Raw genomic sequence first — 21,711 nt, 5'->3', positions numbered from 1 at the left:
TGACCAGGAATCAAACTGTAGCCTCCTTGATTCATAGGTCAACACTCAACCAGAGCCACACTGGCCGGGCTACTTCATTCTTATGTGTCCCAAAAGCACAAGAGGTGCTTTCAGTTTTTCCTTACCTAGCAATAGGTCCTGGCTCAAATAAATTGGTTCAAATTCCAGCTTTCTGCCATTAAGTCATGTGTGACTGACTCATGTGGGCCATTCTAGTCAGTCCCTTAGGGCTTGCGACCCACAGTTTGCCACTCTGTTGACTAATGAGTTTGCCGACCACTGCCTTAGGACAAACAGTGAGACTAGGAATCTTTGTGCTCCCAGCACACCTGTGAGGGGAGTTTAACTTAGGCTTCTAATTCCTCATCACATTCTTAACTAGGAAATTTTCAGCAACAATCACTTTTTGGGTAATCAGTCTCAAGGCACTCTATTCTATCTGTTCTTTATCTGTACTTCAGGTCTGTATAATGAATTTGTTGAACAAATCTCACCCTTCTCTAACCTTTGTTCCCATCCTTCAAACTAATCCTCCCATTAAAAACTTGTTCTTACCTACTTTTCCAACCAAAATTACCTATTAATTTCTATTATGCAGCACAAGTCCAGATGAAGGCCATGGGCCACATAGACTGAAGATATTGCCTCTGGTTACAAATTCAGGCCCAAGCTTTACAGTCAGGAAAATGAGTAATTGCCTCTCACTGGGCCTATATACTCCTCTCACAGTCCCTCTGGAACCGGATACTGTCTACACCTTATTTCATTTCCCTACACCTAGTCTCATCTCACCTAACTAGGGCCTAGTTCATTATCCATAGCAATAGCGCACAGGGGTATGGTGTGTGTATAAAACTTCTAGCACTACCCTTCATCACTTATTCTCCAACGCCTCCTGGGGTTAACAATGATCCAATGTAATTCTGCACAAACTTACAAGCTGAAGATGTAAAAGGCATATATATCCTTACTTTATTGTGATCTAAAAAGCTCAGAGTTACTCTAGGGACACACAGTGTGGCACAGGTTTTGGTAAAGAGCAAAATGCTCACTGGAAAAAATTAATTATTAGCTAGCTAACCAGGGAGATTTGACCCTAGCTAGCAAATTTTTAACTCTGCAAATACTTGGAGTCATTAATTACGTATAGTTATTTTATTCATAATTTGTCATGTTTTAGGATACCAAAAGTTATTCTAATAGTTGAATTTAACAAGAAAAATTAAACCTCATCTTAAATCCGCTGATCCATTTCATTCAATGGCAATATTCAATGTTAAAAGGAACATAAAAACAACATGCACACAATTGTACAGTTTTCATAAAGGTCTATTTCATTATTGGTGGGTAGCGCATTTAACAGTTAAATACATTAAATAATGTATAGGTGACTGCAGGACTGCCGCATTGGTAACTAGATAACCAATTCAACTAGAAACCAGCTAACAAGTAACTGTCTACATACATATTTAAAACACAGCTCTTGTTTAGCTCATCCTGTTTTGATCACCTTCTTGGAGGGAAAAAAGCCTGCTGGTCACACTGGAAATATATTAAGGCCAAATCTTCTGATATCCATTCCCAGAGGTTGCTTTCAGCTGGATTAAGCCTCCAACTCCAGGGCAAGCCCCAGTTTGTGGCCACCAGCATTAATGCTCTTTCCATCTACCAGAGCAGACAGTGTAAGCTTCACACCTGTAAACAAAAGCAGACAACCAGGATGTGCATGAAACACCTCATGAGAACCTAGTCTTCTTTACTATGCCACAGCCTGCCCATCACTTTTCCTCAGCCTGTCAGATGACCTGTTAGTGCCAGCCACCAGAGGGCACTTGCAAATATCTGAGCTAGCAGAGAGAATTCTGTTGGCACCATCCCAGGTAAGATATCAAGTCACAGAACATAAAAATGTTAATTATAAAGTACAAAGTGCTCTAGAAAATGCAATAATGTTCAACATACTATCAGACTAAAGAAAATCATAATTGAATCCTAGAAAGGAAAAACTACAATAAAGAAACATTTTGAGAACAAGTGGGGAAATCTGAATAGACTACAGTACATACCAAATATTACTGTTAATTTTCTTAGCTGTGAGAATGGTATTGTACTTGGATATGCACCCTAGGGCTGACGGGTCTACATATCTACAAAATATAGATTTTAATTCATAAGGGCATGTGAAAAAAAGGATTATGTATACAGACATGGAAAGATAAAATAAATGTGGTGAATATAGATATGAGCATTTGGGTATTCATGGTACCATTCTTTTAGGTTTCAAAATTGTCAAAATAATGGTGAGTTGAAAGCCCTATTTGGAGGAGGCAGACATTCCTAGTGCCTTAGAACCTTACTACCCAAATGATGGTTCACGAACCAGGGACACTGGCATCATCTAAAAGCTTGTTAGAAGGACAGAACTCCTCATCCCAGACTGTAAGACCAGCATTTGCATTTTAATAAGATCCCCCCAGGTCAGTGGTCAGCAAACTGCGGCTCGCGAGCCACATGTGGTTCTTTGGCCCCTTGAGTGTGGCTCTTCCACAAAATACCACGGCCTAGGCGAGTCTATTTTGAAGAAGTGGCGTTAGGAGAAGTTTAAAAAATTTGGCTCTCAAAAGAAATTTCAATCGTTGTACTGTTGATATTTGGCTCTGTTGACTAATAAGTTTGCCGACCACTGCCCCAGGTGATTCATGCACACACTGAAGTTTGAGAATTAATGCTTGAGAGAACACAGCAAGGCTCAAAATACTATGTAAAATAAATTAGATTATAGAGACCGAACAACCAAAGCTATGAGTGAACTTTGAAGAAATGAAAATTACTGTAAGACATTTCAGGTACAAGTGAGAAAAATGACTAGAGAATGGATATTAAATAATATGGCATCACTGATAACAGTATTGAATTATGCAAACAGAAGGATGCTCTTATTCTGAGGAGACATGCTGAAGCATTTAGGGAAGTGTCATGATAGCTGTGTCCAAACAGCCTCGCCAAAAAAAAAAAAAGAAATACAAAATTTTGGCCAAAAGTAAACATGCGTTCATTGTACTCTTTTGTCAATTTTGTATGATTGAAAGGTTTGTAAAATAAGAAATGAAAACTAATTTTTATAACACTATCAGAAAAACCCTACTTTATCAAGAATACTTACCAGGCCTCAGAGTCTGAGTGTAGCCCACTCCAATTAAACTAGCGTTGTTGACTTTTGCCTAAAATAAAATGCAAAAACTATTAAGAAAAGCTTTTGAAAGGAGACAAATCCCATACGTTTCCCTATCATGCAATTATAGTGTTCAGCCTTTTTATTCACATAATAAAATGTAATTAGTTATTAAGCCAAACAAAAACCAGGTACCACTTAATTCTTGTCCATTAAACTCAAAGTCAAATTGCCAGTCGGACACAACACTCACCACACCTACTGGAATGTGTCTACAGACCCCAAATTGTCCACATAGCACAAGAGCCTAAGCATTCTCGTAAGAATCATCCTTGTTGAGTCTAGCAAAATTAAAACACATCAAAATGTGGTAAATGGAAGTCCACTGGGCTCACTAGCTATATGACACACATGGTATCAAAGTGTGGGGTGTGAAGTTTAAATTTATAACTTTAACACAGCACTTTCAAAAGTCGTCCTAAAGAATCAAAGCCATCAATGTTCAAAATCTCCAAATGCTAAGTACTTCCTCTAAGAATACGATTGACTAAACCCTTTACTTCACATTCTCATACCTCTCATTAACAACCAAGTCTTAGTTGTATGTAACTAGACTGTGTGAGAAGACATACCAATGAAGCATCATTACCAATCCAGGTCCCTACCCACCTTGCACAATTCTATTATTTTAGGATTTAGTAACAGACCTTCAAGGGCTGAAAGGAACCCTGGAGAACAAGACACAGTAAGAAGTAGCTGCATTCTCTCCCACTAGTATCAGTAAGCCATCTCTAGAGCCTAGGAATGCTATGGTAAAAGGTAACAAACTCTGAGTTCAAAACAGATTTAGAAATGATTTGATGTCTACACTCTTTTACAAAGTGTATCATCAAAATAGCCCAATCCAAGCCCAGCTGGTGTGGCTCAGTGGTTGAGTGTTGACCTATGAACCAGGAAGTCATTGTTCAATTCCTGGTCAGGGCACAAGCCAGGGTTACAGGCTCAATCCCCAGTAAGGGGCATACAGCTATCTCTCCCTCTCCCTTCCTCTCTGAAATCAATAAAATTAAAAAATAACACCCCCCCACCCCCCAAAAAAACGCACAGCCCAATCCAGAGACAAAAATGATGTAACTATACAGGCAGAGGTCACATAAACTGCACTTATATTCTGTTGATACAACAGCCAAGTTCTCATGAGCCACCAAAACCCATGTGAGTTATCTCAGAAAGAAATGGGCCACCAGTGACCATCTTGTGCCCAACAAATTTAAGAGCCTCAGTAATTGGATTCAAGTTCCTACTACTTTAGAGTCAACCATGAAACTGTGATGCAGCATTAAGCAATACCCGAAGGTGATGCCTGACTGGGGCAACAGCACTACTTAGGTGGGAAATAGTAAATACATTTCCAAATAACCCCCAGGAATCACTCAATGGCACACAGGCCCCAGATTCCCTTCCCATTTCAGACTATAAGAGAGCTGCATCTTTTCCTGGCATTAAATCTGTGGTGGTGCCATAGGCATCTACCTGAAGAGAATAAGTAACAAGGTAGCTATCACAGAGTAGTGTGCTGTGTGAATCCTGCCACAGTGCAGTTAGAAACAGAGAAGGGAAAATAAATGAACCACTTCCTTGCCAATGGGAAAAGCATTCTGGGTCCTTCTCATTTTCTCCGATTTCAACTGTGCTAAAATAAAACAAGAATGGGGCTAAAACTTAACTGCCTAAATTATCAAAACATTGTCTTCAGAAATGAAGATTATTTTATGTAACAAATAATTCTCATGGAAGGTTTAACTTTCTTTCATTCCCAGTACATTGGGTACAGGCAGTCCCTGACCTGTAAACAACTGATAGAGGAGCAGCTGCTGACCTGCCTGAAATTGGAGCCCGCCCCTCTACACCCACTCCAACCCACTATAACTGAAGGAAGAAAGAGCCTAAGGCAGGATTAGGGTGGCCATCCGAGCTGGTTAACCTGGGATGAGGGATGAGTCCTTGGGATGCAGAACTTTCAGTGATAAAGCTAGGACAGGCCCAGGCAAAGCAGGATGACCTAGCTGGTCACCCTAGAAAGGAAGAAAAATCAAAAGACATGCAGTCCTATCCTGGCTCTAACTCCTCCCTTCCATCCCTTCTTAGTACTGGTTTAAGTCCTTTCTTCAACTACAAAGTGGCATATATACTACTGAACACTGAGATCAAATCTGGAGATATTTTGCAAAGCATAAAAAGATAAAGTCCAAGTATCAATTGAAGTAAATACTCCCCAGCAGCAAAGAGAACTACCCAGGACCCAAAACACTGGCTTCCTTGGGCTTAGGCAACCTTGGGACTCAGGGTTACTAGTTATATGGTTTTGAAGATTACTGTGGCCTAGATTATCAAATTTCTAACACTGTCTCCATAAAAAAGCAGTATTCAAAGTTCTAATCCCAATCTGTGTGTAAACTGGAGATTCTGTGAACCACAGTTCACATTGTCAACATAGTAATTCAATTGACCCAAAGATTTATTTCCATAATAAAAAAAAAACACATATATTCTAAGCCCATACTAGTACTTACAGAAATGGAAGCAGTGGGATCCAACTGATATTTAGCTGCAATACCAAAGCGAGTGCAGTTGGTACCCGAAGTCCAAGCAAGGTTTACTGAAGTGTCAAGATCTTCACATACTTTCTGATAAATTGAGCCTCCAAATTCTGTCCCATCATTGCTATAAGATATTTTAAATTAATAAATCTAGAACAGACAATGTAATGTCTAAGACACTAGGTTGATATTGTAGTAGCATTACATTTAAATAAAAGCCATTGCTCACATGGGTCTCTAGTGCTCCACTGAAAATTTTCATTTTAAAAGGTCTTTTCCCAACCTATGTCCAAAAACAAGGATTGGTCAAATAAATCCAGTGGAATTACCAACCACTAACAATCATGTTGTAGAATACATAATGCTATCGAACATGATCAAAATATATTAAGTACTAAGGTAAGAAGAAAAAGGGTTATAAAATAGCCTTTTCAGTATGTATTTTATGTATATACATATAAAAAGGTAAAACATTAACAATTAACAAAGATTATATGCCTAAATGATAGGTTTATGGGAAATTTTGGTTTTCTTCTTTGTATTATTATTTACCAATGCATTATTTTGTTATAAGGGAGAAAATTCTTTTTCAGTCCTTTTGTTATATACATCTAATGTGGGTTAGGTAAAAACACCACACATTTCAGACAATCCTATAAATCAGCACCTCACACATCATGGACAAATAAGCCAAATAAATGCACTGAATGGCAATGTCTTAGCCTCTTCTAACATTTTTTAACTATTTACTTTTGATGGGCACCCTAGAAATGCCCACGGATGATCCCTTTATATGCTAAAAGAAATCCTTTAGGTTTGACCTAGATTAATAAGAAATGACAGAAGATATCAATGTCATCCTGAGATCTTACATCATAAAATCCCACAAAAGAAATACTCACACATTAGTGTGTAGCTGGAAGTCCCCAGTCCTATAGCCCACTGCAAAGTTATTCCTTGTAAGCTTTGATTTGGCACTGTCAAAGGTCATCTGGTAACCAGCAAGCCAGCCTTCGTAACCAAAGACAGCTGAACCATGGATTGCAGGTCCAGCAAAATCAAAGTCAACATCACATCCCAGGTTTATACATTCCCTCTTGTAAGAAGACTTGATTTTACCACTTTTCTTTCTGGAAAAAGAACAAACTGACTTAAAACGGATGCCAGTGGGAAAGATTTACATAACTTCTACATAGAGAGGTTAAGACAGACTTAGGTAAACTGCAGTATAACTGCAGTATAAAAAAAGTAGCAAGATTGTCATAAGAGGCAATATATATATGGTGTCTTGAAGGGTGTTTGCTGGTTTCTGTCCTGAAAGGGTTGCATTTAATACCAGTCTCTGCAGATGACACCCATCAGGAACTCCAATACTCAAATTGATAATCATTGGAACTGGTTTAGAAGAATGATGCAGAAAGGATATTCCAGTACAATCTGCCATGTCTTTCGTGATTATTTCTGGTATTACATTTTTCATTGTTCGTGAGCTGATGCCAGGAGTCAGAGGAAATCACCACCACTCAACTAGAATTATCAAGGTTTCATTAGCAAGGATCAAATGGATGCCTTAGTAATGGAAAAACCAACGGACACCACCTCAGTATAATCTTCTATTAAAATTGGACATCCAGCCCGACCATTGTGGCTCAGTCAGTGGTTGAGCATCAACCCATGAACCAGGAGATCATGGTTCAATTCCTAGTCAGGGCACATGCCTGGGTTGCGGACTCCATCCCCAGTAGGGAGTGTGCAGGAGACAGCCAATCAATGATTCTCTCTCATCATTGATATTTCTATCACTCTCTTCCCTCCTCTCTGAAAAAAATTAAAACACAAGAAAAAAAAACTGGACATCTTTGGGCCTTTTTAAAGTCTCTTGATCATTTTTTAATAAAAACAAACTCTGCCTTTAAAAAATAATAAAATAAAAATTAAACATATATATATATAGCTCACGAATTAAAAGACAAAGGCAAACATGGGGTAACTAGACTGCCACCAGCACAAGAAGGCTGCTTTGCATAATTGACAATGCATCACAAAAGTATATTCAAAACACATTAATTACCTAAGTTACTACCACAATGAAAACAGGCAGACAGTTGAAGGCAAGTCAATGACGGCAACCATAGTGTTCATGCTCCAAAGGCAGGAACAGAAATTTGCCACAAGGGGTCTGGATCAGCTATCAAACAGTAAATATGCACCTTTCCTAAATATACCGAAGAGGAATGCTTTTGAATTTAAAGCAGATAAAATGTCCATGCTTACCCTGTGTTTGGTGAAAAGGTGGTATCAAATGTCAGTTTCAAACCTTGACAAATCTATGTTGAAAGAAAAAGAATGTTTGCAGCTTTATTTCCTTTTTGAATTACAAAAATAAAATAATTAATACTAAAACACATCTTCAAAATGTTACCTGGTCTTCAATTGCGATTTCTGTTCCCAGGGTGTTATCAGTGTTCCATTTCTCTGTGAAAGTCAGACCATACTCACACCATTTATATTTGGTCTCCAAGGTCCCAGTAACTTTACCAGTGTCTGTATTAGATGAACCAGATGTTGAGAATTCCTATTAAGACAATAAATAACTTCATGAACTTTCTCATAAGCATTTAAGAATCCACTGACGAGAGGATCCAAGATGGCGGCGTAGGTAAACATCTAAACTGCTGCCTCCCACAACAATTTCAAAACTACAACTAAAAGACAAAACGTCTATCACCCAGAACCACGGGAAAGCTGGCTGAGTGGAAGTTCTACAACTAGAAGGAAAGAGCAAACAGCATTGAGGGGTGCACAAGCGCTGAAAAGCTGAGGTACGGAGACGTGCGAATCAGGCTGGCGACAGGCAACTGGGAGCGCTGCTGTTTTCAACACGAAGAGAGACAAGCTCCCGATTACTCCGAACTCCAGTTTCTGGGGAGACGCGGGGGACCCAAACTCCTACGGGGAGAAGCTGGACTGTCTGCCGTGGGGTCGGAAAGTGAGAGTGGCTTGCTTGCAGGGCTGCGCACAGGAGTAATTGTTTATTGTGCTGGGGCGGGGACACGGTCAGAGATGCAGAGCCGGCTTACTGGCAGCCATCGCTGTTTGCCACGCCCTAGACTAGTGACGCCCTGAGACCCCGCCCTGCACAATCTACAAACCCACCCAAGCTCCAAGCAGCGGCTTTAGCATATGAATGGCCTGCCATATGGCAGCTTAACCTAGCAAACTTGCAGCCCAGATCAGACAGCTCCAAAACCTCCAAACCCCAAGCAAAGAGGAGAAAACTGTAGTTCTAGCTGTAGCTCCTGCTGGGTGGCCTCAGACAGTAGCTGACCTGCACCCCATTGGAGATCCAGAAGCCAGTGTACCTAGTGGTCAGTGTGAGACACCAGATTTCAACTCCTCACATCCATAAGTGACACATTCAAGAGGCAGACTCAGTGAGCACCAAAGCCCCACTGAAACAAGTCCTGTACCATAAGCGTGTCTCCAGCACAGCAGTTCTTCCATTATAGACACAGCGGGTCCTCACAGCCAATTGGCCTGGAGGTCAATTCCTCCCAGTGTACCAACAGCAATCAAGGCTTAACTACACCAAGACTTTGCACTCAGCCCACAAAGGGGTGTACCAAAGGCGTCCACCTCAGGTGATTGGGGAGGCTGAGCTACTGGCCCCTATAGGTCACCTACCACACAAAGCCACTCCATCAGCACAAGGAAGCAACAAAATGCGGAGACAAAGAAACATGTCACGAATGAAAGAAATGGAGGAAAGCAAACTACTGGATGACATAGAGTTCAGAACCACATTTATAAGATTACTCAAGAATCTTCTAAAAACCGCTGAGGAACTTAGTGAGACCTTTAAGGATCTTAATGAGAATGCCAAAAAAATGGAAAAGGACCAGTCAGAAATTAAGCATACACTGTCTGAAATAAAGAATATACAGAAACTCAACTGTAGATCAACGTACCCCAAGAATCAAACCAAAGATCTGAAATATGAGGAAACAAAAAACACCCAACCAGAAAAACAAAAAGAAAAAAGAATCCAAAAATATGAAGATAGTGTAAGGAGCCTCTGGGACAACTTTAAGCGTACCAACATCCGAATTTTTGGGGTGCCAGAAGAAGAGAGAGAGCAAAATATTGAAAACCTATTAGAAGAAATAATGACAGAAAACTTCCCCCACCTGGTGAAAGAAATAGACTTACAAGTTCAGGAAGCACACAGAACCCCATACAAGAGGAATCCAAAGAGGACCACACCAAGACACATCATAATTAAAATGCCAAGGGTAAAAGACAAAGAGAGAATCTTGAAAGCAGCAAGAGAAAAACGGTTAGTTACCTACAAGGGAGCACCCATACGACTGTCAGCTGATTTCTCGGCAGAAACTATGCAGGCCAGAAGGGAGTGGCAAGAAATATTCAAAGTGATGAACAGCAAGAACCTACAACCAAGATTACTCTACCCAGCAAAGCTGTCATTCAGAGTTGAAGGTCAGATAAAGAGCTTCACAGACAAGAAAAAGCTAAAGGAGTTCATCACCACCAAACCAGGATTACATGAAATGCTGAAGGGTGTTCTTTAAGAAGAGGAAGAAGAAGAAAAAGGTAAAGATAAAAATTATGAACAACAAAATGACATCAAATACATACCTACCAACAAGTGAATCTAAAAGTCAAGTGAATAAAAAATCTGAAGAACAGAATGGACTGGTGAATATAATAGAATCAGGGACATAGAAAGGGAGTGGACTGACAATTCTCAGGGGGAAGGGGGTGTGAGGGGTGCGGGAAGAGATTGGACAAAAATCTTACACCTATGGATGAAGACAGTGGCGGGGGGTAAGGACATGGGGTGGGGTGGGGAATCAGGTGGAGGGGAGCTATGGGGGAAAAAACGAGGAACACCTCTAATAATCTGAACAATAAAGATTTAAAAAAAAAAAAAAGAATCCACTGACTACCTTACTTACACACATACACACACACACACAGAAACCACTGACACACTTAGTAGCTTCACTAATCCTTTTTCTCTAGCTTGCCAAATATTCCTACCCTCTACTACTCAGTATACACAAGAGTGAAAAATTAGCCTGTAAATTACTAACTGCTACCTTACTTACAGCTGACATTTCCAACCAATGGTAAGATAACCTGTATCTAATTCTCAAATGAACAAACTGAACAACTTTCAAGGAAACTTCTACTAAGGTGATTTTATTTGGGATTCAAAAATCAGTGTGGGAGGCGTGTGGGGGAGGAAAGAGAATGTTTTGGCACTATATCCAATATATTTTGATATTGAATAAAATACTAAATAAGCCACTATGGTTATCATAGATCCCATCATTACAATAAAAGTTTATAACAACAGATATTGTATTTACTACAAATTGTTCCCTGGAAGTCCTTAAAAGAAAAGTATCCCACTGTAGGAATTCACACACTGAACAAATGTTTTTCTAAATTCTTAGTAATCCCAATATTGTTTCTGTGAGATAAAAAGGATCTTCACCAGGTTTCATGCCTTTCCAACCATCTTTCACATTCCCATTAAAAACGGAGCCCCAGCCAGTTTAGCTCAGTGGATAGAGCATCAGCCTATGGACTGAAAGTCAAGGGCATGTACCTCAGATGCAGGCTCAATCCCCGGCCTTGCTCGGGGCTCGTGTGAGAGGCAACCAGTTGATATGTCTCACATCGATGTTTCTCTCTGCCTCTCCCCCTCCCTTCCATTGTCTATAAAAGTCATGGAAAGTCCTGGCCGGTTTGGCTCAGTGTACAGATCATCAGCTTGTGGACCCATGGGACCTGGTTTCGATTCCAACCAAAAGCATGTACTTGGTCACAGGCTCCTCCCCAGCCCATGCCTTGGTCAGGGCGCATGCAGGAGGCAACCAATCGATGTGCTTCTCTCACACTGATATTTCTGTCTTTCCCTCTCTCTTCCACTCTCTAAAAATCAATAGAATAATATCTTCAGGTGAGGATTAAGAAAACACACACACACACACACACACACACACACACACACACACACACACAAAGGAAAAAAAAAACAAGCAGGGGAAAGGAATTATATATTTGCTCTACAACTGGTTTATATCATGCATAATATAAACTATATTATGGACAATAGATGATATCAGCAGAAGAAATCTAATTCAGGGATCAATTTGAAGTACATTATATAATCTTATGTTTATCACAAATGTAAATAACTTGTAAATCCCTAACTGCACACCAACTAAAAAGGAAGGCATACTATGGAAGAAGGTTTATCTGAGATTTTAAATCTGCCACAGATAACCCAGAAATCTAGTAATCTTTCAGAGCTCAGTATAAAGGCAGGCAATTGAAATCTTCCAAGATAAAATATTAAAAAGCCCTCTGAGGATACTGACTCACAATTTGTCTAATAATGGCTCTGGCCACTGGAAAGCCACTTCTAAAAAAGACAGCTCAGAGAAACCAAGATGGCGGCGTAAGTGAACACCTAAACTGCTGCCTCGCACAACAATTTCAAAATTACAGCTAAAAGACAGGACATCATCCAGAACCACAGGAAAGCTGGCTGAGTGGAAATTCTACAACTAGAAGGAAAGAGAGGAGCACACGGAGACTCAAAGGAGCTGCAAAAGGCTGAGGTACGGAGACACACGCACAGAGAGGACAGGCGGCTGAGTGCCTGGCTAGCTTTATCTAGCAGGAGAGAGACAGAAGCTCCTGACTGCCCTGAACTCCAGTTCCGACTGCACTGAACCCCAGTTCCAGGCGAGACCCTGGGGACCCAGACTCATATGAGGGGAGTCTGGACTGTTGGGAAAAGAGAGGAGCGCACGGAAACTCAAGGGAGCTGCAAAAGGCAGAGGTCTGGAGGCGCACGAGTGCGCGCAGAGAAGACTGACTGCTGAGTGTGCCACTGGCTTTCTCTAGCGGGAGGAAGACGGAAGCTCCCAACTGCGCTGAACTCCAGTTCCGGGCGAGAATCTGGGAATCCAGATTCATTGGGGGAGAAAATGGACTGTCTGGCAGCGGATGAAACTCGAGGGCAGCTTTCTCTCAGAGGTGCTTGCAGCGATTACCGAGGGACACTGCGACCCAGGGGCCTCATAGGGCAGGGCTGACGGGAAGCCAAGGCTGTCCGCTCAGCCCTAAGACTCTTCTCCATACGAGCTGAGCACAAAGGCTTTTGCAACTTTGCAAGTGTTGTCTCATAAGGGTGTCTCCAGCACAGAAGTTCTCCCAGCATAGACACAGCTGATCCTCACAGCCAATTGGCCTGGAGGTCAATTCCTCCCAGTGATACCAACAACAATCAAGGCTTAACTACAAGGCTGTACACACAGCCCACAAAGGGGTGCACCAAGAGTGTCTACCTCAGGTAACTGGGGAGGCTGAGCCACTGGGCCATATAGGACACCTAGCACACAAAGCTACTCTATCAACTCAGGGAAGCAACCAACATGCGGAGACAAAGAAACAGATCACAAACGAAAGAAATGGAGGAGAGCAAACAACTGGATATAGAGTTCAATACCACGGTTATAAGGTTTTTAAAGAATTTCCTAGAAAAGGCCGATAAATTTAGCTAGACCCTCGAGGATATGAAAAAGGACCAACTAGAAATTAAACATACACTGACTGAAATAAAAAATATTATAAAGAGACCTAACAGCAGACTAGAGGACTGCAAGAATCAAGTCAAAGATTTGAAATACAAAGAAGCAAAAAACACTCAACCGGAAAAGCAAAAAGAATTCAAAAATTTGAAGATAGTGTAAGGAGCCTCTGGGACAACTTCAAGCATACCAACATCAGAATTATGGGGGAGGGGGGGTCTGAAACCGGTTTGGCTCAGTGGATAGTGTTGGCCTGCGACTGAAGGGTCCCAGGTTCGGTTCCGGTCAGGGGCACGTGCCTTGGTTGCGGGCACATCCCCGGTGGGAGGTGTGCAGGAGGCAGCTGATCGATGTTTCTCTCTCATTGATGTTTCTAACTCTCTATCCCTCTCCCTTTCTCTCTGTAAAGAATCAATAAAATATGTTAAAAAAAAAAAAAAGAATTATGGGGGGGGAGGGAGTGCCAGAAGATACCAAAGAAATAATGACTGAAAACTTCCCCCACCTGGTGAAAGAAATAGACTTACAAGTCCAGGAAGCACACAGAACCTCAAACAAAAGGAATCCAAAGAGGACCACACCAAGACACATCATAATTAAAATGCCAAGAGCAAAAGACAAAGAGAGAATATTAAAAGCAGCAAGAAAAAAAAGTTAGTTACCTACAAGGGAGCACCCATATGATTATCAGCTGATTGCTCAACAGAAACTATGCAGGCCAGATGAGAGTGGCAAGAAATATTCAAAGTGATGAATAGCAAGAACCTACAACCAAGATTACTCTACCCAGCAAAGCTATTCAGAATTGAAGGGCAGATAAAGAGCTTCACAGATAAGAAAAAGCTAAAGGAGTTCATCAACACCAAACCAGTATTATATGAAATGCTGAAAGGTACTCTTTAAGAAGAGGAAGAAGAAGAAAAAGGTAAAGATAAAAATTATGAACAAATACATATCTATCAACAAGTGAACCTAAAAATCAAGTGAATAAAAAATCTGATGAACAGAATAAACTGGTGAATATAATAGAATCAGGGGGATATAAAGGGAGTAGACTGACAATTCTCGGGGGGAAAGGGGTTTTCGGGGGTGCAGGAAGAGACTGGACAAAAATCATACACCTATGGATGAGGACAGTGGGGGGGGGAGGTAAGGGCAGAGGGTGGGGTGCGAACCGGGTGGAGGGGAGCTATGGGGGGGGGGGGCGGAAAGAGGAACAATTGTAATAATCTGAACAATAAAGATTTATTATTAAATTTTTATAAAATAAAATAAAAAAGACAGCTCATCTGAACTAAGAAGAGAAGTTCAACCTGAAAATGTGATACCTGCAAGGGAAACATAAAAAACTGTGCAGTGGGAAAATAGGCCAATCACCCTTTGTTTCGAAAACAGAACATTTGCCTAAATTGCTTGGCAATAAAATAGACTCAAAAAGCATTAGGTTTTGTACACAATCTCCTGAAATTAAATGTCTTCATAAACATGAATTTCAAGTCAAACCTTGGTACTCAATGTCCATACTAAAAAACACTGGTAAGTTAGGAAAGAACACTGGCTGTAAAATTAGGAGGCCCACATGCATTTGTGTTCACTAAATGAAACACTGAGGAAGACATTTAACTTAGCTGGGACTCAGCTTCCTCAATCCTATATAATAAAGAGCTAATATGCTGATTAGACCAAACAGCAGGACGACCTTCCAGAGGAAGCCAGACTGCGAGGGCCGAGCCCTTGCACCAATTTCGTGCATTGGGCCTCCAGTTACAATATAATCCTCGAGAGCAGTGGTTCTCAACCTTTCTAATGCCGGGACCCTTTAATACAGTTCCTCATGTTGTGACCCCCAACCATAAAATTATTTTCGTTGCTACTTCATAACTGTAATTTTGCTACTGTTAATGAATCATAATGTAAATATCTGTGTTTTCCGATGGTCTTAGGCTCTACAGCAGCGGTTCGCCACCTGTGGGTTGCGACCCACAGGTTGAGAACCACTAGCAGGGTCGCCTAAGACCATCGGAAAACACAGACATTTACATTACGATTCATTAACAGTAGCAAAATTACAGTTATGAAGTAGCAACGAAAATAATTTTATGGTTGGGGGTCACAACATGAGGAACCGTATTAAAGGGTCACGGCATTAGAAAGGTTGAGAACCACTGCTCTCGAGGATTAAACTGAACTGACACTGTGAAAGCTTTGCACATTTTCACATGCTCTACACAAAAGGAAGGCATTATTAAAACTACATGGAGCAAGTTCTTTTAGCAGGTACCTGAAATGGGGAATGTGTATGAGTAGCTATTTTTACTCCTGAGTGACAATGATTAATGATTCTTGAGGCCCCACCCAATACCATCCATCAATCCATAGACACAAAACCAAGATCACACTGTGGAACCAAAACTGGGCCAGATGTGACACCACTGGTGGAGCTTAGACCCTTCACTTCACCAGGTATTTAGGCTTCTATGTTCTGGGGTGGCCTGGACATTTCTGCAGTTCAGGTGAGAAAACAGAACCAGCCATTAATGGGACTTGTTTAGGGCCAAGTACATAGTATAAGATCAGTACCATTGAATTACATACAGTAAATGGAAACAAAAACATGCTACAGTATACATAATCCAGCTCCTTTACATCCCTCATGATCTTAAACCTAACTTCATAAAACTTTCCTTAACCGTGTCGACAGTAAGCCCTCCCTTTCCAACAAAGTGTTTCATAGATCAAACAATCTAGTACTAGATATACTTCTCTAATTGTTCCCCAGTTTAAAGTTTATTGTCTCTTTAAAAAGCAAATAGGCTTTTTAAACACAAAGACTGTCTTTACTCTTTGGGGGGGGGGAGGCCTTTTGTGTTTCAACAAATACTCAGCAAGTGTTTATAGAGGTTATGAGTGGAAACACATGAAAATAAACCCTAAGTCATTGTTCTGAAACAGGTTATCTTAAACAAATAAGTCACTGATCCACACTGAATACTCAGGCTTCCTTTCAAACCAAAGAAACCAATTGACAGACATGACAAATATAAAACTCCAGAAACTCAAGTCTAGGCATTAACTACAACACAGTTAATTTTAAAACCAGTTACATGCACTAAGATAATTAACACCTACACCAAGAACTCATCAAAATGACCAATAATATTCAATATGCACACACTATACCCTATCCCCCAATCTCAAAACAATTTTTGAGGGAGAAAAAAAAAATACACAAAATTTTACCTTTCTCCCTTTGAGGGGATTTGTTGGGCAGAATCAAGACATCAAGTACCAAAATATTAACCTCTTTAAAAATATTCAAATCAAGCCTGGCCAGTGTGTTTCAGTGGGTGAACATCAAGGTCACTGTTAGATTCCCGGTCAGGGTACATGCCTGGGTTGGGGGCTGGATCTCCAGGTAGGGGGTGTGCAGGAGGCAGCCAATCAATGATTCTCTCTCATCACTGATGTTTCTATCTCTCCCTCTCCCTTACTCTCTGAAATCAATAAAAATATGCATATTTTTAAAATATTCAAATCAAGATTCTCTGAATTCACAAAATACATGTGAAAACCTCCCCAAAGGAGGGCTGCTAGAATATGACCATTATATAAATGATTAGTACACTCAATTTAAATCACTAAATACTTTTATGCCCAGAATTCTTAATGCTTTTAATAGGCATTGAAAGAAAGGGTTATGAAAATACGTTAACAGGTTCCCTGTCTTCAAGCTTGTAATCTTATTGCATAGAGTCCCAGATGGCCAGTATTTACGGAGTTCCTTGTGCATACAAAGTAGTATCGCAAAAGACAACATGAAAAAAGGCCAAAGTAAAAATAAATCAAGTTACATGCAAATCCCTTTAAATAAAATTAACTTCTGCCTTTCCTTTACAATAAAATGGGTAGACATTTTTGTTTTGAATATTTTATGGTTACAAAATTATATAAAGGCTCATCAGAACTTAGATTTAAATATCTAACACTCACCACGCCACTGCATGACTTTGTTTTCACGTCCAGTTTCACCAACCCAAAACCTTAAAGTAGAGAGCAAATTATAACAATAGTTGACTATACATTAAAAAAAAGAATCAAGAATTCACATATTGGGAGGGATAAAAATGTCCACTGAAACACAACACTTAAGGAAAATTTTTAAATTATTCTATGTAAACTGGCATGTAAAGAACAGAACATCTCTGCATCTTTGCCTAGTGTTTTGGTGTATTATCTGGCACCAAAAAAAAAAAAAAAAAAAACACCTTTCAAACCATTTTAAAACCTAAAATGAGAATCAATTCAAATCTCATAATAGCCAATAGTTTACAATAAACATTTAGAACTTTTATCGAAAAGGGGTTATCTCCCTCTTGAGATTAATAACCTAAATAACTGGGGGAATAATCTAAAGTAGAAAGGGGGAAGGAGGGTTGTAGACCAAAATCTTTGAGAGAAAAAACACACACACAAATTCACTTAACAAATTCCCTTGAAAAAGTCCAAACAGTAATACATAATAACAGGAATAATTCTAGTCAACCAAGGTCTAAACTACATCTGAAAGAAATGAAAACACAGCTGTTTTTTTCTTAAAGCTAAAATCCTTGAACTACAGTTTGAGGATACTGGAGGAAATTGGGGTGGAGGGGGATGTGGACTGTTACAGAACTATTTTAACAGAAATTTTATCTAAAATGTATCCAAAGAATAATTAATGCAGCAAGATATTTACAATTTGTAGAAACTAATTTCACTAAGCAATCCAAACACACATTTTCACCTCCAATTAAAAAAGAATTTTTTTTAAGTTCTTACCAAATCCTTTGTTGAAAATATCTCTGGCAGCTTTGCCAAGGTCAGCATATGATGGAGGAATACACATTGCTGGTGAAAGAAAACATTACAGTGTTAATGCTTCCGTTCTCCACTTCTGTCCAAGAACTAGATTATGACTCACTGCTATCTTTGCTATCTTTAAATTCAAACAATCCAATAAAAAAATGAGGAAAATAAATGGAAGCAGCCCAATTTGTTGACGTGGTGTTTTTTGTTGTTGTTTTTTTTAAGTAAGACGAACAGCTTTATTAAAAAATTAAGACAAAGACAAAATAAATGAAGTAGCTAAATAAAAAAGAGGACAGTGAAGTCTCCCTACTCCCACGATCTTAGTGTCATGGGCCTCAGACTTGGGGCATCCGGGAGTCCAGCAGCCCAAGTGTTGATATGTTTCTGACACCACCACAAGTTACACGAAAACTACCCTATAGCTCTATTAAAGAGATATCTCCAACAAAGACTTATTTCTAAAATGGATAACCACAGTAAGTGACTATACAAAGTTGGGAAATTCCTTCCAAAAGTCTTTCTATTCCTAAATTTGCTGTGCCTACAGCCTCACCTCCTAGGACAGGACTAGTACAAAGAATCACACACATATACATATATATCTACCCTTATAGATGTATCTTCCAAAACTCACTGCAATGGGCTGATTTATTTAACCAAATGAGATAAAATGAAAACCTAAGACAAGGTTCTTTCCTCCACATATCCCTTAGTATCCTCCCCGAGATCAAAACATTCTGGAATGGCAAGAGAAAGGTACCTAATACTTTGGAAATTTAAAAACTGAACTTGGAAATAATACAGCCATCTATGTTCCAGACAAAAAATGTCTACAACTAAATATTAAATGGCATTTTAAAAATATTAATATGATTCTCCTCAGCCAATGCCATTCGATTTAAGGGCAAGCAATCTGAGCTAACACCAGCTCATTCATTCTACAAAGTGCGCCCACGCCCTTAGGAGCACGTGTTATGACCTTGCGCTCCCGCAGAGGAGTTACTACTTCCTCCAAACCTCCAGAAAAGTGACTGATCCAGTCCCCCAAAAACCGAATCCCACAACTAGTAACTTTTTGCTTTTGAGTTCGTCAAAGACACACCCCAAAACTGAAGGTGAATGCAGCCACACACCAGCTCCCCTGGCCTAGTCCCTTTATCCGAAATCCAGCAGCCCTGCCCCTCCTCCGCAGAGCCAGGGGGTCTAGACCCGTGGAGTGGCTACCGAAAAGGGTGAATTCCCCAGTCCCCGGAGAAACGGGGGAGGGGGGAAAAGAGGAGGAGTTGCGGTTATCTGGCCCACAGGCTTCGGCTCCCAGAACCCACCGCCCCAGCCCGCGGAGAACCCGCTCTACGTACGCCGCGCGCAGCTCTGTCCGTAGGTCGCCATGGCGAGGCCGCGGGAAGAGGTGGTCTGCGGAAGGACAAGAAGCGCAGTCAGCGGGAGTAAGAAGGAGGCAGAGAGGCCAGAGGGGCTGAGACAGAGAGGGGCGAGGGGCCGCGGGGCCGCGCAGCCATCTTAGGGAGCCGGGCCGACCCCAGCCCCGCTCGGGCCTCCCGTTTGGCCGCCGAGGCCCCGGGTCGGAATGAGGCGGACGCCGCGATACCTAGTGATCTCCTGGGGGGGGCCGTCCCGCCGCTCCGCTCGCAGCTGAGGCCGCTTGGCTCGCTCGGCGTCGGGCTGCGGCTGCCGCGGTGGAGGGCGAAGTGAAGGAGACACCGTTCCGCCCGCCGCAACCCAGTCCTCCCCCTCCAGGCCCCCGCCGCCAGCCCCGGGCTGTCTGCCGCGCCTGTTCCCACAGCGCCGCCCGCCGCCCGCTCCAACCTGCTCCGCAACGGCCACGGGCACCAACGGTACCCCCGCCCCCTGGGTGGGCCGCCTGGGTCCGTCGGCGGGGGCCGGAGAGGCAGACGCCGCGGGCCCTCCGGTCAGGCAGGTCCGCGGGCAGCCTCCGACGCGAGGGGGCGGGGAACGGCGGGTGTAGCGCGGTGGGCGACGCGCGGGGGGAGGGGTGGAGGCCCTGCGCGCGCTCGTCACGGGGGGCGGGGCGCCTGGCGCGTGTGCGCGCGCGGGAGCGACTGGGCGCGGCCGCACAGCCTGCGGGTCACGTACGCTCTCCTACTCCCTTTCCGGGCTGTGGCTCCCAAACCCTGCAGACCGCCCCCCGGGTAGGGCGTCTGCAAGGGGTCGGTGAGCGTTATCCCCATTGCCCTGAGCAAGGGCGACGTGCGCTTCTAAAACAACCTCTCTCTCCAGACCCCGGGAGAAACGAGTGGGCACCGGGACATCATTCCAGCCCCTGGCGCCCGCCATCCCTTCATCCGCCTCCTAAGGCGCTGTAATTGCCTGCGCCGGGCGGGACTCCGCCGGAGAGACTCTCCGGGGCTGCCCCTCCCTGAACAAACTAGGGCGCGTCTCAGGGTGCCCCGCCCCCTTCTCTGGCTCTCGCCGCCGGGCTCCTCTTCCGCCGCCTCCTTTCCATCTAGCGATGGGACTGCTCTGCACATGGACAAAACCAGAGCTGTCTTGGGAGCCACGCCGGCTGCAAAACAGGAATCCTGCTGACCTGGCATGAGGACGCTGCATCAGCTACCTGGGTGTGCAGAAGAGTGAAGGAGCCGAGGGAACGAGAACAAATGAGCCTTCTAATGAGATAGAAATGGAGTCAATTGGGGCTCCAAAGTCAGTCTCCAATCTCAGCAGCTTATCCACTCCGGACCCCAGTTTTCTCATCTATAAAATGACAACTTTAAATGAGATGAAGTGGTTTTTATTTTTTGTTGTTGACAGTATTACAGGTGTCTCCCATTTTCCCCTCCTTTGCCCCCGAGGTGAAGTGGTTTTAATAGCCATTCAGCCATGGCCAAAGAAAGATTACCCCTCCCCCATTTCCTCTGGCCTCGAAAGCCACCGCTGCTCAAATGCTGCCGGGGTCCCACCCTCCTCCTAAACCAGGAAGAGGGGGGCTGAATGGGCTTCCACAATCCAAACCCGGTGACAGTTGCCATGGTGGATTCCCTCCCTTAGCGAGCCCAGCCAGCAATCTTGCCTGGTCATGGTAGGGATTACTGTATCCAGGTAAAGAGTTAGAGCAGAGTCTGCTCCTCAGAGTTCAGGCACCAGAAGCTCTAATTCTCATTCAAGCTCAAACAGGTTGGGCTGAATCAACCTAGCTGGGCTGGGAGCAGGTCTGCTCTGGCCTGTGTTTGATGCTATTGTGAGGCTAATAGCAGAGATTAACATCCCATCCCAACGGCAGCATAAACACCACCACCCAGAAAAACCTAGTCTCCCCTCAGCCACCCCATCACCTGCAGGAGGACTTATTCACACTGAACTGCAGTTGTCCCCCTTATCGGTGGCTTCACTCTCTGTGGTTTCAGTTACCTGTGGTCCAGGGGAAGCAAAGTCCATTCAGATGCAGTTCCTGCTCTCAAGGCACTTACAGTCAACTGTGTGTGGT

General features: G+C 42.5%; 1 protein-coding gene across 2 annotated transcripts; it reads right to left on the bottom strand.

The window, feature by feature from the left end:
- Positions 1 to 1,140: 1,140 nt before the first annotated feature.
- Positions 1,141 to 20,208, bottom strand: VDAC2 (voltage dependent anion channel 2). 2 transcript variants are annotated; one of them, XM_080688130.1, is made up of 10 exons: positions 20,073 to 20,208; positions 19,607 to 19,661; positions 18,219 to 18,287; positions 17,391 to 17,440; positions 8,195 to 8,347; positions 8,047 to 8,099; positions 6,675 to 6,902; positions 5,746 to 5,896; positions 3,164 to 3,221; positions 1,141 to 1,695 (listed from the first exon to the last, which is right to left on the bottom strand). In XM_080688130.1, the coding sequence occupies exons 2-10, from the start codon at positions 19,635 to 19,637 to the stop codon at positions 1,604 to 1,606; spliced, it is 885 nt and encodes a 294-aa protein (XP_080544256.1). In that variant the 5' UTR covers positions 19,638 to 19,661; positions 20,073 to 20,208; the 3' UTR covers positions 1,141 to 1,603. The 2 variants fall into 2 exon arrangements, with proteins under 2 accessions (XP_080544256.1, XP_080544255.1); XM_080688129.1 differs by lacking the exon at positions 20,073 to 20,208 and adding an exon at positions 19,855 to 20,021.
- Positions 20,209 to 21,711: the final 1,503 nt, after the last annotated feature.

The sequence above is a fragment of the Plecotus auritus genome (assembly GCF_963455305.1).
Source record: "Plecotus auritus genome assembly, chromosome: 9".
NCBI classification, from domain to species: domain Eukaryota; kingdom Metazoa; phylum Chordata; class Mammalia; order Chiroptera; family Vespertilionidae; genus Plecotus; species Plecotus auritus.
The sequence above is the reverse complement of the archived record's forward strand: the minus strand, read 5'-3'. Positions and strand labels throughout refer to the sequence as shown.

Coding starts and splice junctions, on each gene's coding strand:
- VDAC2 (XM_080688130.1), bottom strand. CDS start 19,637: ATGGCGACCTACGGACAGAGCTGCGCGCGGC. Junction 18,288..19,606: donor CGGACAGAGCTGCGCGCGGC/GTACGTAGAGCG, acceptor TTCTTTCACCAG/CAATGTGTATTCCTCCATCA. Junction 3,222..5,745: donor ATCCCACTGCTTCCATTTCT/GTAAGTACTAGT, acceptor ATTTTATTTTAG/GCAAAAGTCAACAACGCTAG.